Raw genomic sequence first — 16,696 nt, forward strand, 5'->3', positions numbered from 1 at the left:
CGAAATTCGAAATAAGGTGATGAACTCGAAAGAGAGAAAAAAAATGTCAAGGCTCCAAGAGTTTCTAAAATCTTGCTCCAATCAAGTAAATTGAAATTCCGCAAACTAGATGCAACTCAATCCGTTTATCAATTACTCTTAATTCTCTCGAGTTCTGGTACATCTCTAGAGACAGAGAGGAATAATCGTACGATCATGAAACACCGACCACTTACCCTGCAAGTAAATAGTTAGTTCACCTGACGGGGAGTCCATTTACAAGAAGCTACGTCAACTAACCGTTTCCCGAGGAATTGTTGGAATTGGCCGTGGTGTGCCGAACCCTGGACGCAGGCTGAATAGAGCTCAACTGTTCACTGGTGTCGCTGGCAGAGCCAGCCTCGCTCTCGTTGCTAGACTCGCTGCCCGCGCCAGCGCCGCCGCCCTGCTTGTCCTCCTTCCGCCTCCGCTGATCTTCCGCGGCCGTTTGTTGCCTCCGTGCGGCGCCCTTCTTTCGTTTTACCTACCACAGGGCACAGATTATTAAGTAGTCAGGAAGTTCATGCTCTTGCCGCATCTACCAGCCGAAGCTACTAAACTGGCCACACTACTGCTTCAACGCTACCATTTTGGCACATCAAGTTTAACGATCTCTATTTAAAACCTAAGCAAAGTTGAAAATTACATCACGCAATAATAAATGTCTACGCTCTATCACACACAGTTACGTTCACGCTACGCTCTTACTCATCGAATCCATTCACAGTTCCCGTTAATTCAATTTCGATTTTATTCTCGAATGTTTATCAAATTTTTAAAGCGCTTTTAAATTCAATAATAAATGAAAGAACAGTTCTCTAGCTTAAGTGTCTCTTTCCAACATGTTGAACAATGTGCTTCAATGCTCCGTTTAGACGCCACTGGAATCTCGCGTGCTAGCGCAATACAATTACTTTTTTTTTGGAACACAATTCAATATTCTGTTAAAGAATCTTTGCTAAATCAAATCAAATGCAATTGTTTGACTCGATGCGTCGGAGAAACGCCGTAAAAACGAAACTACTGTGCGAGATTCCCGATCACCTCGCGGGAATGGAGGTTAGGTTACGATCGCGACAAAAATTCCGTGACAAAATGAAGGTATTTACCCCTTTGTATTTATGCGATGCGTAATAATCCGCCATCCGTATTCGATACTCGATACTCGCTCCGTAAATTCTACCCGATGACCGGTTAATTGTTCATGACAATACGTGACGAACACTTGTTACTCGTGCGACGTTCGTTACTCCAGTGTACACTGGTGATTCATGCACGCCATTGCGTAGGAAAATGGCGTCCTTTGCGCGGCATTTAAACTTGATTTAAACTGAATAGTAGTCTAGAAACGTCCGTTGGAAAAGAAACAGGGGCAACGCCCTGACTTTAAGTCTGTTCTTTTCAGTTGAATTTTTTGTACCGTACTTTTTTTTTCTCTCTTTCTCTCTAACGTGGAAAACATCGCGTTAATATATTAACTAATAAATAATATTACAAGTTTTATTAAATGTATGTTCTTATTAGATATATTGGTTTATAATAAATATTAAAAATATTTTAACTTTAAAATATTTAAATATAAAAATATGTATCGGACGTATCCGGTTTAATATAAGATTTTAATCCCAAATTTAATCGCGACAGTCTAATGAGAATGATAATAATGTAAGAAAAAAAGCGAATACTTGAGCTCAGCTTATCGTTTATCTTTCTTTTTTTCTTACCGAAAAGATTAAAATTTTTTGCGTGCTGCAAATATTTTCGATGATCAAGAGTTTTTCCTCTCACAACAGTGCAAGTTACGAACTACAGCATAGCAAACAAATCTACTGTATATTCATGCTTCTATTTCTACAGATTTCTTATGAAATTTATTGCCTCAAGGCACGATACCGATATAAAATAAAAAACTTCATTAATTACAATGACTATATAATTAAACAAATGATTGATGATAAAGTTTTTAACGCTCACGATTTATTCAAATAATTTATAAATAATCATTTACTGGTTATAAAACAAAAAATATTAAAACACTCAGAAGTAATTATTTGAAACATAATATCTGCGATTATCAAGAAAATATAATATAATTAATTTAATTCTAATAATATAGTACAGCAATTAATAATGCTCTTTAATAATATACTAATAACTCTTATAATAGTTTTATAAAAGTTATTAGATAACGTATTATTAAAGAATATAAATTTAGATTCATTTTGCTCAAACAAAAACGAAGAAAATTAACTGCAAATATTTTTGCATAAAAATAACAAATTTAAATCTATCGAAAATAAGATCTAATAATTATTAGATTAAACGATTATTTTTCGTGCCTTTTACCATTACATGTTCAGTATAAAAATTTATATATTTCTATGAAATTTCTCATAAAGTCACATGTTACTCATTGAGAAAAAATAAAAAAGTCTTTGGACAAACTAGGCAAGCGAATACTAAACTACCAGCACAACACACGCACTCCAAATTGCAAATAATGATCTCTACGATAGCAACTGCTACCGTAAGCGATCTGTATAGATAGATACCTTGGGTGGTTTCCGTTTAGGCGGCGACTTTCTCTCCGGGTCGCTGCTAGACGAGTCCTCCTGCGGGGTCTTGCTGGTATCGGTAGCGTGACCGTTCAGCGACTCTTTATTCGCCGGTTTTCGGCCGCTCTTGCCGGTAACTTTGCTCTTGTTGATACTGTTCACAGCCATGCTACCGATATTGTGAATCGAATTGACCGCGCTGGGCAAACAGGTGGTCGAGACGTTGCTGTTATTCGTATTCGACGAGGCGTTGCTGTTATCGCGGTCCTTGCTATTCGACGACGATGTCTCGCGGGTGATGGTAAGAGGTAACGTGACGCTGCTGGCCATGCTGGTGGTGTTCTCGGTGCCATCCTCGCACCTCGAGTGTCTCTGCAGCCACGCCTTCTTCAGTTTGTGCACGGGATAGCTAGTGCTGCTGGGCGGTCTCGGTGCCGGACTGTTGCACTTCTCGCTATCCGCGTTGCTGGAATTGGTCTTGGCGGGCGTGCTGGGAGCACTGGGCGCCGGACTGGGCGCCGTGGACGGCGCCGGGCTGGGAATTGGTGCTGGACTCGGTGTCGCGCTCACCGGCGTCGGATTCAACGAACATACGCTGCTACCGGTGCTAGAAGGTCGCATGGAGGTCGCGTCTCCGCTGGCGGCTCCCGGAGCCGGGCTCACCGCCGCCGTCACCGTGCGCTGCTCCTGCGTCGTCGCCTGACTATTGGGCTGCGCCAGCAACGCCGCGGTATTGACTACCGTGGTGATGGACGTGGCGGCCGAGGCGATGAGCGGACTGGGCTCGCTTACCCTGGAGAGAACGGGTGGGCCGACCGATTGCAGAGACAATGGTTGCGGCTCTTCGGTTCTTCGCTTTTTACAGACTTCCAACGACACCGGCTGGCCACTGGCATTGTCGCACAACAACGGCGTCGGTGCTTTCCTCTTGGGCGAGCCCGACCTCTCGACACCGAGATCGAGCGGCTGCGTCTGTGGGGCCGTGGTGATCTGGGGCTGCGCGTGCTGCAACGTTTGGCCGGGCACTTGCTGGTGCGGGCTGGTATTGAGATGCACGGGGTGAGCGGGATGAGCGGGATGAGCGATCGGCCTGGAGAGCGGCGTCGAGGCAGCCGTGGGCGGCGAGCCGTGCAACGTCGGCGGCGGCAGTTTCGCGCCCGGCAACGAGCCGGGGAAGCCGTGTCTGTCGTAGACGGACCGGCTGTGCGCAGGCGGCGGCAACGGCGGCGGCGGAGCCCCGTGATGATGAGGCACTTGCTGGTAAGGCGAGCTGCCGGCCTTCGAGGTCAGCGGCATCGGCGCGGCGACAGGCGTTTTCGAGGCACGGCAGACCGGTAGACCGGCCGTGATGCCGGAGTTAGGCTCGCCGTAGAAGTGCGGCGGCGCCGGGCTGCTGACTTTCTGCTTGGCGCCGGCCGGCGGTGGCGTGGCGTAATGCGTCGACACCGGCGAGGCCGTGGGCGGATGCGGATGCGGATACGGATACGTGGACTTGGCCGCGCCGTACGGCAGACCCGTGGATTCCGACCTGCTGAGATAGCGCGATTCAGGCGGCGACGGATGCGGCGGTGGCGGCGGCTGGTGCGGATTCTGCGGCGGGGCGTGCGGGGACTGGCGGGAATTGTGCGAATGCAGCCGCGGCTCGGACTGCGCCGACGGCGGCGGCGGTGGCGGATGACCGTGCGGACTCGGTAGTTGAGTCGTCGTCGGCACAACGCCAACGCCGACGCCGACGCCGACGCCGACGCCGACGACGCCGCCGCCGCCACCGCCACCACCACCACCACTGCCGCCGCGATGATGACTCGCGGACGACGCGATGCTCTTCGCCGACTGCAGCCCGTCCAGATGCGCGGGATGCAGATGATGCGGACTCTGCGTCGGGCTTCTGTACTCGTACGCCGACGACTTGTGCTGCGGCGCCACCGATTGGACGTTCATGTAAGGCATTATCTTCGGGCTGGACGAGTGCTGTTGCGGCGTCGGTGCTTTCGGCAGCTCCCTCCCCTCGTTCTTCACGATCACCGAACTCTTGTGATCCGGCATCAGGGATGGCGGGTTCTGCAGCACCTCTCTGCCGTGATGGTCCCTCTCGAGGCCGCCGGCCAGCCCGCTTTTGCTCGACAGCGACTTGTGCGACCCCATCTCGTTCTTTATCTTGAGGTCGTGCAAATACGGCGTGCAGGATGGCTGCGACTGATACGTCGACGAGTAATTGAACAAGTTCACGTTCGGCTCGGCTTTCGGTAACGAGCTGTGCGACGGGTTGTGTCCCACCACTGACGATTTCTCGTGCAGAGCGGCGACCTGCAGCGACGACTTTGACGTCCGCGAGTGCGCTGGTGGTGGCGGATACTCGACTTTCCCGGGCACGTTCAAAGGTCGAATCTGCAATACCGTCTTATGTTAATAAAATGATCCACTGTGACGTAATTGTTCGTCGCGAATTAATGTTCAATTTTTATTTTCCATTTCTATTGAAATAATTTAAGAGATCGAAATATAGAGTAATGTACGAATATATGAGTTTTTCCAGTATCGGCCAAAATTACATCACCTTTCGATTTTTGGAGCATAACTTTTATCGAATGCACTCAAAATTTTATAGTAAAAACTTGATGAAAGGTACACCTTGTACATAAAGTGTAATGAAATTTGACAATATATACTATGATCTTTGAATTTTTTATTAACTTTTTCATAGTTGCACTTTTGTGCCTTCTTTGTTTTTCGAGTCGCAATCATTGTTTTTACCATCATAACCTAGTTTTAGCAATTAGATTTAATATTCCACATTATTTATACTTGTTATGACTGAAAATTAATTACGATAAAAATTTCACATATTTTGGAAATTTCATATAAAAATAGTTTTTCACAAGTTGCTGTTTTCATTATTTGATAAAAAGTTATTTACGTAAGTTATACTTATCATCAAAATATGTTGTGATTTATCGTGCCCTTTAAAACAAGTTATGTTAAAAAAAAAGTCGAGAGGTGATATAATTTTGGCCGGTACTGTATATCACATCTCTCCATCATCTTTATTTAAGTAACGAAACCCATCGTCGCCAAGATATAAACGATAGTTCATCCCCAACTTTCCCTTGCTCATTTTGCACGGACATGCGTACCTGTTGAGCCGATTGCGTCGTCGCCGCGTAGTAGGCGGCCCTCTGCTGCGCGTCCCTGGCCTCGGCCTGCCGTTGGTGTAGCCTCTCGGCCGCCACCAGGTGCTCCCGCTCGCGGACGTCCCGCTCCCGCTCCCGTTCGCGTTCCCGCGCCTCCCGTTCCCGCTCCTCGCGGTCCCGCTGTTGCTGCTGCGCGACGACGGGATGCGTGATGGCAGGGGCGGCGGCGGACCCGCCCGGTGGACCGCTGGGAAGAGTATGGTGAGCGGAGGGATGAGCCAATGACCCGTGAGTCCTCGGTGGCGGTACCTGCATGAATGTGCTCCATCCCATCGTGGCCGACTGCATGTTCCTCTGCGGGACATAAGATACCTACTTCAATCAATACTGCCAATCATTTTCGCCACTTATCGCTTTACGATTCATCGCGCAGATACGTTTGCGACGGACGCTTCTTTTTTTATATATCGCATTTTATCTCAGCGACACTGATCTATCTATAAGATAGGGATCGCTTTCCGAAAATTGAAATGACATTACGTAAAAAGCTTGATCGAGAATAACAGTGTTATTCTCCGACTACCTTGCTTTTATTAAACCACTTATTGAAGAATTTCAAGCGTGTATGAAAGGGTTACATTTTACGATTACGATTTTTTTTTGATATCGCAAACATGAAGCGCAACAATATTGCACGGATTAGGTTTGTCATATGACATATACATACACGAGGTTGTGCTGAAATATCTAAAATTTTAGCTAGATACAGATCTGGAAATAATTTTGTTAGACCATCAAACTAATTACAAAGGACATTCAAGCATGATGAGAAATGCTGCACAAAAAATGACATTCTACATAATAGAAAACATTTTGTAGTTCTGTTATAAAACTGGTCCTTGTTAAAATTTTTATGTTAAATTTTTAACATATTTAAGTATTAATTTAACGTAATGTGATCATGTCGGGTAAACAATTTGTGTTAAATTAATATTTAACATTTTTAGCGTTAAAATAACATAATTCATGAGAGACTAAACAAGTAATATAAAAATAATGTAGTTTTAAAACATAAAGTTCAAGATAAAAGAAAAAAATGCATGTGTCAACAAATTAATTTAAATGCTAATTTTACTGAAAAACTATGTTTCCATATTCCGTTTCCACATTTCCAAACTGTCGAAGTGTAAGGTGTTTTTATGTTAATTTTTTTTACATAATATTTACGTTACTTTTTAACATATTCGTCTTGTTAAATTAACACAAAAATTTTACGGACTATTTAGAACACGAGACCTACGTTAAATTTAAATTTTCAATGTATAGCAATCAGTTTGAGCATCATACATATTAATTTTGATGATTAAACGAAAATTAGTTTCAGGTCTTATCCAGTTGATAAATTTTTAGACACTTCAGCAAAAAAAACCTGTTTTTTCCATATGTATGTATGCATATACGTATAAATGCCAACAGATCTGTAATTTATCTTGAGGCGGAAAGGAATTAGCTCAGTTGCAATGTCCGGTAAGAGCTTAAAATACGCTGATTCACAGTGTTTACAAAAAAAAAAGAATCCTGAATATAAATTTACATTTATGCATTTTGCATTTCGCGCGTCCTCCACACACGTTCCAAAGTCAATGTTTATCGCTACATTTTGTTGTTATGCAGATAACGCAGTCCAGACGGCGCGTCATTCAATTGTCGGGTAAATAACGAGCAAACACAGACGGTGCGCAGCGGTGTCACGCGTGTGAGCAATAATTATTGTCCATTACGGTGACAAAGGCACGCGGCGCGGTAAAAAGAAAGAAAAAACGGTTTTACTGTCGTTTCGACGACTGGATGGATCGATTTGATCGCGGTTCGCGCGCTTGACGAGCGCTGCGTTCGATGAAAATTCACGCACTTGCGCGATCTCTCCGAGATAACGCGTGCCGTTCGCGTAATTACGACAAATTCTTCATCAGCGAAAACATTCTCGTTAGTGCACGGTGACACGCACGGCGCATTCACGCGGAACGCTCGTAGAAATTGCCGGGGACTTTCCGCGTGTCATCGGGTCGCTTGATTCGCGTGAGTAAACTTTTTCCACACCTAATCAATTCGCGTGTCGCAATCGTAATTTCGTGCACGATCAAGATCGAGTGTTCACGCTACCGCGCGAGCGTTATCGCGAAGAGAGTGAAAAATTCAATTTATATTTTTTTCCAACTCGATACGCACAAGCAATTCCATCATGCGGCGAGCGTGAAAGTCGGATCATTTGTCAAAATTCGAATGGCGAGTTCACGACGGATTTGGAGTTACAGACACTCTGGCGAGACGTTCGGAAGGAAGCCAAGTCCGAGAGAAAAGTGAATTGCGACGACGATGTCCAGTATCGCCGTAGGAAAGGGAGGCGCGAGAGATTCGTGTGATTAACGTCGCGCGAGATTGCGTCCGGACCGACTGACTTCGTTAATGCCACCGGCTCTGTAAGAGGCCTCGAAAATAACTTCTTGCGAAGTTACCGGACGAACTTCGACGTGTAACTAAGTAATTTCCCCGGGAGGATCAAACAAACAGCTTCCGCTCGTTGCCGACGCTCGTCGATTAAACTCCGCGAGGAACTCGTTTCTGGAGCGAGCTGGAAGGTTGTAAATTAATGTAATCAAGTAACCGGCAAGTAACGAAGCAAAGGGGGGACGGTAAATATTGTTTTCCTGTTTTCCCCGGGATTCAGAATCTCGGTAAATACGTCAGTCACCGAAGTTGCAGGCAATATACTTCCCGAATCTGCGTAGAAACGTTGAAATTTCTCCCCGAGAGTTGATAATTTCTCAAACTCATTAGGCTTTACACCTTTCCGATCGCAAATAAAGCGATTATTTCAAACGCGCCAGATAAATGTATCCAGCAAAGTTCTTAAAATTCGAATCACTTAAAATTTATTCACAGAAATATAGAAGAAACTTATTCTGCCCTTCGACTGTGTAAAAAATTAATAATAAAAAGGTAGCTTAATTCTTAAAAAGATTCTCCAATTATGCAAACACTTTCTATAGCTTTTGTTGTCTAATTTAAGAGAGATCGCTTCAATAAGTAATTTGAAATAATTTTTGTTTTCTTTAACCCTTTCAACCCCAAATTCTATTTAAAAAAAAATTTTTTTCTGTTTATTATTGTTCCTAGTGTAATGATACCTGATTTTTTCATAATTTTTCTATTGACGTTTCTGGAGAAAACAAATTATCTTTATGATTATCAAAATATTATTTTTTTTATTACAATCCGCTCGAACACCTATTCGTTTTACACTTTCATATGTGTTATTTTTTTATTTTTTCAAAATATTGTTGTGTTATTGTCATTTAAATATTGATCAGTTGGACGTCTGAAAATTGTCTCAGGACAACAACAGGTGCGAAAGAGTTAAGACAGATAAAGTATTTTTTTCTCAAGTTGAAGAGAGATCAAGGCCACGTCAAGGCCTTTTATAGGAAAAAAAGACATCGACGTCACATCCTTGCGAGACGGCAGAATTTTACGAGGGAGCTCCGCGAAGTCGTGAATCTAATTATAGACCTGCGAGAAGGTTTACTATGCTAATCGAGAGACGCGAAGTAAATGTCAACCCACATTCTGTTTACCTCGATGCTCGCGTCATCGTTTCGCGCGCGCGCGCGCGCTTACGCTTTATTATGCGCGATGCGTCGCGTCCTTACGAAAAAAAGATGTAACGAGGGCGACGTGGCACAAAAGACGGCAAAGTCCTCGTTAAAAGTGCTCGGCAAACGTAACGTGCGCGCCAACATCACGCCACATGTCTAACCGCGCGGACACCAAACCGCGTTGCGTCACCCGTCGCTTATCTGTAAGCCGCTTCGCACACAGGTCGCTTATCTGTGTGAACGGAGAAAAAAAAGACGAGCCCCACAAACACACGCGCGCGCGGACACACACACACACACACACACACACACACACACACACACACACACACGCACACGCACACGCACGCACGCGCACGCACACGCACACACGGAGCTTTGCACTCGGGCATAATAAAGGCTGTTTACATTCCTTGTCATCGGCGCGCGCGAATGAATTATAATCACGCGACTCCCATGCGAAACGTTACGTCCTCCTCCTTGCGACACTCTATAAATATTCCATCCCGTATTCCCCGCGGACTCTCCCGCGCGCGGGCGCGCGCGTTCATCGAATGACAATCATCCGGTGTCGAACGACAGGGATATACAATTTCACTTGCCTCCTTATCCGGGGCTTGAAATACTCGCGAGTAAAGGCGCGAGCGCGCGACTCGAGGCACTCCGCCACCGATTATGCGGGTCGCGCGCGATGTAGGACGACTGTGCGAGCACAAAGATCGGCGTGCGGGAGGAACGGAGACGGATTATGACCGATTGCACGTAATAAAAGCGACGTGCCATTCAGAGTCAATCAAGTGCCACTCGCCATTGGTTCGTTGACTTTCTCTCCCGCGCTGAACTCTCAACTCGCGCCGATTAACTTGTCACGCGAGACGCGAGACGCGAGACGCGAGACGCGAGACGCTTTTTCACCCTTTCCGAGTTCGAGCGTGCACACAGAGTTTGCCAGGCCAGATTTACTCAGCCTACGACGACGAGATTTCCGCTGCCTCTCCGTTGCAAGAAGAAGATATATCACCGAGAAGAGGAAGGGAGGATGGTTTAGCAATCGCCGGGTGCGGGACGCGGGCGAAGTCACGTTCACGGTGCGAATGGTAATGTAATCCAGAATAGAAATTGCCACGGCAATTTCGCAGTCGGTTTCATGGGACACTCGCGTTCGTCGTACGCGGAATACACTACTGAAAACTTTCTAATCATCCCGGATTTATCCCGGACTCGCGTTCACGTATATCGCGAGAGGATTTTACATCGCGCTAAAATATGTATTGAAATAGAGATAACAGGTTTTACGTCGAACAGTGAGATAACAATGTCTACATATCATTATTATAATCCAATTATCATTTCTAGTGTTATAAATATCAACATGAAATTTTTGTTATCGCGATGTATATGTGAATCACTGATGTATAGATAAATCCGTTCGGAACAAATAATAAAGTAATTAACACTTAATTCACAAAATAAAGATACGTAATAAGAATTTAATGAATCCTTCCAACTCTCTCGTAGAGCAACGCTATAAATTTATTGCAAATACGAAGAGAAAATTTTTGTTATTACGACGTATTAATTTGTGACTCATTGATATATAGATAAACCGTTAAAAATCATTAATTAAAATTTAGTTCAAGGTAACAATTCGATGAATCTTTCCAACTCTCATAAAGCAATACCAAATTTGTGATATTATCGAATATCAAGGTGAAATTTTTGTTATCACTTAACGTATAAATATATGAGTCATTGATACATAGATAAATCGTTCGAAACAAACAATAAAATAATTAAACCTTAATTTATAACATATACTTATGTAATAAGAATTCAACGAATCCTTCTATCTGATAAAGTAACGCCATAAATTTGCAGTAAAGATCAAGGTGAGAAACTTTTGTTATTACGTATAAATATGTAAAGTAACTGACATATATATAAATCGCTCTAAACGAATACATGTAATAAGAATTCAACGGCATTCTTTCCAACTCTTTCACAAGGCAACGCAACACAAATTGCTTCCTACCTTCCCTTCGTGCCATCGCTCCGATTACCTGGCTTATCGCCGCGCGCCTTCGTTGCGTGTGTTATTACAGAGAGGAAATGATTTGCGCAGATAGCACGGACTGAGTCATATCCAAGGAAAGTTTAGATCGTCTCGTAATACGATCGACACAACAATCGCGTGTATCGCGCTCGCGGCGCGGCGCGACGCGGCGGGACCTGCGGATCGCGTCGAGGGTGTCGCGTGTATCGGAAATTGCGCGTAGATACGTGACCGTACTTCGAACACGTACCCGAAGTAATTACGGGTCACCGCGCCCGAAGTACAGTTTTACCCGTCAAGGACATCCGTCAAACGGTACGGGATTAACGATTATAACGGAATCCGCCTCTCGGCGCTGATCAACCACTTTTACGAGCGTTTGTCCTTGAAGGAAACGTGTTGATATTAGCAGATTAGTGATCTCTCTTTAGGTTTCTCGTTACGTAAGCGGTTCCCAAAGGGAAATCGATTTCGGAACGCTCCGGGACGCGAGATAGAACACTTCAATTTTTATCCGAAGTCTTAACCTACGCGCACTCTCTCAAAGTGCGCTTTTTCGTAATAACTTTCGTTTGTGCAAGCCCCTCCCTTCTGCTTCCATTTCAGTTGCAACGTCAAACACCAAGGGAAGAATATTCAAAGGAATTGAAAGGCATAATTGAGGATCGCTTTTGTAAGCAAAAAGACGACGGCTTGAAATATCCGATGCACAAAGGCGGTTGTAACTCTCGTTCTTTCCCTCCCCCCCCCTCTCTCTCTCTCTCTTTGCCTTCTTTCTACCGCAACACGCGCGATATCATATCGCCGTAATATCTTCGTTATTTATTACTCGTAAGATACCGTAACTAACTTGTGAAATAACATGATGCTATTGTCGACATGTCATCGATCACGAAAGCGTGCAATCCTCGATTTTTCATGAAGAAACAATAGCGAGGAAGATTTTCTAAGAAAAATACATGACTTCCTTCCCGTGCCAATTCCGACTTTCTTGCTAAATTTCTTTGCGTAAACTGTCGGAGAAACATCAATGGTTTTCGTTGCTCGAACAAAAGATCCCTTTACTTGTTTTCTTGCACAGCAAAGAAAACATTTTGTTAAAGTCGGCCTTTCTTAAAATTTTTGTGTTAAATTTTTAACATATCCGAATGTTGATTTACCATAATGTGACTGTGTTATATGAACATTTTGTATTAAATTGATGCGTAACATTTCTGAGCGTTGAAGTAACGCCGTTTTGATATAAATGAACAAATAACGCAATTTTGAACGCAAGTTTTCTATGATGAATAAATAAAATGTAAACGTGTCAACATATTACAAATGTTAATTTTACTGAAAAATATTATATTATAAACACGTTCATCTTGCGTTAAATTAATACGAAAGTTTGAGCAGATGTGGGACAGGCGATACGTAAAGCTTGACACAAATTTTCCGACTGTGTACTTAAAATTCCAACTTTATTTATATCAAGGCGAGTGAGAAACGCGTTATTATACGGCAGAAATAACCTTTCATCGACCGCTAATCAGTCATCGAACGATTGCCGCCGCGAGCAATAAAATCGAAAGCGCGATAAGCGCTCGCGCACTTTATCGATCGTACCAATGACAGGGCGTTATCGTCATTGATTTGTGGCCGCTATGCGACTGTCAGATCGATACGCGGGTAAACCTGTTCCCCTCGTGGGAACGCGAGCCATTCTGAAACAATCCAACGTAATTGCTTTCGTTTCGCCTAAAGAGTAAACAGTACCGGCGAGAATCCAGCGATCAGCGGCGGCACGTCGCTCGCGGGCTTTCACGACACGTGAGAACTTCATTGAAATCACTTCGCCGATACACAGCTCGTTATCTCGAATCGCGACCTCTGACACTCCGTGGACGTCGAGTGATGACGATTGTGCAACAGGCGGAAAAAAAAAAGAATACAGGCGGAAGCGAGCAAGGGGAGTTTCGTCACGCCAGCGATTTATACTCGTTTATACGAACTATAGGAAATTTTCTGCTGCGTGGCGTAACAAAAAAATTTTTTGACATCGTAATGTATAGCTGGTAAATCAAGGCGCGAGCGCGAACGCGTGTCGAGAGAGATGAATAACGTATAAATAACTCACTGTGGCTACGTGCGCGCACGCGGTGCGAGGAGCCGCGATCGAGATCTCGCTTTCCTTGAGCGGGTCTCGCGGTACGTATAGCCGCGCCGCGTATACGGGGAATCCCCCTCCCTCTACGAGAGCTGCATCGAGCGAATTATTCCGGCCGCAATTTTCCACGCAAATGTAGGGGAGACGATAACGCCGGCCGGGACTTTCCACGGCAACGCAACACACTGGCCGGGGTAACCGGGCGCGAAAGCCACGGAAGCTCGGCCTTCGCGGATATCGAATCGACGGAAATCGAGGCCGGTACGATTTCGCCGGTGTCGTATTATGTTTTGCAAGGGCCGCGTGCGAAAATCGCACGGGCGCCGCGTAAGAGGATGCGCTCGTTTGCAAGCGAAATCGAAGCGTGCGCGATACCGAATTCGCGGTTGAGCCCTCGCGAGCGACGGGGAGCGCCTAGAGCGAGGAGCGCTATCTTATCGCGTTATAGACGGCGCGAGAATATTATGCCGCCGTCGCAAACAGATAACAGCGAGATAACTCTTGATAAGGCGAAACGAAGACCATTCGGTTTATTTTTACGACCGCATAGACGGCGTAGAGGCGACAAAGAAGAGAGAGAGAGAAAAAAAGGAGAGAAAAAGACACGTGCCTTTCACCTGTACGCTCGCGCCCTCGATCGAACGAAAAGAATCGCTCGAGGATGAAGTTACGACTCGAGTGCCATCGAATCAGTCGTAAGATCCGACTGGTAATTACACCTTTAACGACGCGACGGCTGTTAAAAAAAAAAGTCTTAAAAACTCTCTCGTCACGAATTGGCGACGAATGTATATTTTACATGTCATGAATATTCTCGAGACACTCTTATTATAGAAAGAAAAAGAGAGAGAAATATCTCTCCAGATAAAAATAATATTAAAAAATCGGTAGTGAATAAAACCCTCGGATTCGAATGCAATTTAAGAATTCTACGCTGAAAAAAAATTCATTTTTAAATAAATATATTTTTTTAACATCATTCCCTTGATTGAAAAAAATATTTTCTAAATTTAAAAATAAAATATTTTAACTGATATTTATTTAAATCAAAGGACAGGCTTCGATCGGAAGAGAAAAACTTTTTTTTTCAGTGTACGATTTATTCAACACTTTAAAACTCCCGGAGCTTTAGACGAAAACACAAAAACCTCCTGTTAAATACATAAAATTCTTACTTTTAAACTTTTACAAGAGATAAATAGTCGGTTTTATTCAACTCCATATATTTTCATCGCGTAAATCCTCTATTCACACTAATACTTTCAAAATCTGCTTCGCGCAACAAGTGAAAATAATACTTCAATAAGTAAATATCGACTGATGTGTTTACAACGCGAAACAAACAAACATTTTCAGTCATCAGGCGAGATCTTCTACCCAATAGCAATTTTTCTTTGAATTTTATACATTTTTCGCTTTTATGCTTTTGTACCACGCGCTAATTACTACTCGATCTTGGAAGACAATTTTATTGCGAAAACTGGAAATGCAACACCGCGTTGTTACAATCGATATTTATTTTCTTCCGTATTAAAAATAATGTAACGCAAATTTATTAATCTCTGTTCGTATGTAACTGCGTCGAACTTGAAAGGAGCTGCGCCAAGCAGTTCGCAGGAGATTAAATTCGCTGACGACACGTCGGGGAAGCCTGACGACTTCTTACGCGATTGGATAAGCAACACGAGGAACGTCGACTGCACACACCGCGACCGTTGTGTATCGCCATCGCGAAATCCACGCTATCGTCTCCACTAACACACGCAGACGGTGTGCTTCGTAAGCACGCCGTTCAAGTTCCGAGCGTATATTCCGCGATAAATCTAAGGCCGCCTCATTCAGCAGAAACTTAATCCGATCGTCTTTCCCAAATCAAATATTTAATTTCTCTACCGGTGTACAGAAGACGGAGATTTTATCCTCCATTATCTATACAACGGAGAAAACGTCAAGAAGATCGATGTTGATCGCAAAAAATATTTTTGCATACTCGGGGAGATATTTCACGTGCCGATCCCGTGGCTTTGTTCGGGAAAAAAATATGGGATACCAGATGATCGGTAAATAAACGATGAACCAGTATACGATAACCAACCGTCGAGGCGTCGTGTACACACATCGGGCACACGCGGTACTATTCAATGCCGGTTGCCTAACGGGATCTTTGAATTACTATTGTGCGTCTCTATTCAGCCCCGGCACAATGGCACACAGAGCGATTATTGTATGAGCCTTTGCGCACAGTTGCGGATACAGCGACGTAAAAGAAAATTCATCTCGCGTACCTGACCTCGCGGTCTCGAGACGCGTATATCGCGCAATTACGGCGACGTTAACTGCTACGGTCGGCTAACTGTCGTACATCGCGAGAAATTAGCGAAAGACGGCGACTTTGTGACGCTAATGAACGTACGCCTCTAAATTTCCCACCGACGTGTTTCATCGTTGCAAGACACGAGAGCGCTTGTACCTTTTCTTTTTGCACTTACGCGACGTATAAAGGATTACGTTGTAATTCCAGCCAAACATTTATAGTTGTGTTACGTAAAAGAGATCTATATACTTCCGCAAAGGATTTAAAAATCACTGACTGTCCGAAGGGAACGAAAGGATACGCGAAGGATACTCGAGATCGCAAGACACCGAGCGGACGAGTATTGATATCGGACGTGATTGAAGTATCGATCTACCGAACGACGTCTCTCGTCGTTCTTTACCGCGACGGGGAACCCGTCTCAAGGTCCCCGGAGCAACGGTGTAATTATAAAGCGCCGGATTTCGTTCGTCGAAACTGACCGTGTCATTAATTTCCAGCGGCGTCACGGCACTCCGCGCACCGCCGCCGTGTCGGCCCGAAAACCTTGACTCACCCGCGAGAAGCGAGAAGAAAAAAGATCCGAAGAGAGCCGGAGAGCGCATTGCGCAATACTCCGTTGAAACGCGCGAGAACGGTGGCGTAATCAAGGTTTAGTGGACTGCTGGCTCGAACGCGCGGCGGCCCTTCACTCCTCAATCTAGGACTCAAGCTGATTTCGATTTATTATCCGCCTTTCATCTCCCCCGAGATCTCCGAGAAGATAATCGGGATAATAATGCACGATAATGCAGACACGTGCATTATTACGGCAATGCTG

The 16,696-nt window shown here is 44.5% G+C and overlaps 1 protein-coding gene across 5 annotated transcripts in view; it reads right to left on the reverse strand.

Moving 5' to 3' along the window:
- LOC105207370 (probable JmjC domain-containing histone demethylation protein 2C) overlaps window positions 1-16,696 on the reverse strand; it is a 301,096-nt gene that overhangs the window by 6,800 nt on the left and 277,600 nt on the right. For 4 of the 5 annotated variants that reach the window (XM_039459078.1, XM_039459077.1, XM_026133722.2 and 1 more), the window contains 3 exons: window positions 5,708-6,076; window positions 2,571-4,961; window positions 280-502 (listed from right to left, as the gene is read on the reverse strand). In XM_039459078.1, the coding sequence (XP_039315012.1) occupies window positions 280-502; window positions 2,571-4,961; window positions 5,708-6,076 (2,983 nt within the window). The remainder of the gene's footprint in view (window positions 1-279; window positions 503-2,570; window positions 4,962-5,707; window positions 6,077-16,696) is intronic. The other variant, XM_039459079.1, reaches the window with a different exon arrangement.

The sequence above is a fragment of the Solenopsis invicta genome, chromosome 16, assembly GCF_016802725.1.
Source record: "Solenopsis invicta isolate M01_SB chromosome 16, UNIL_Sinv_3.0, whole genome shotgun sequence".
NCBI lineage: Eukaryota > Metazoa > Arthropoda > Insecta > Hymenoptera > Formicidae > Solenopsis > Solenopsis invicta.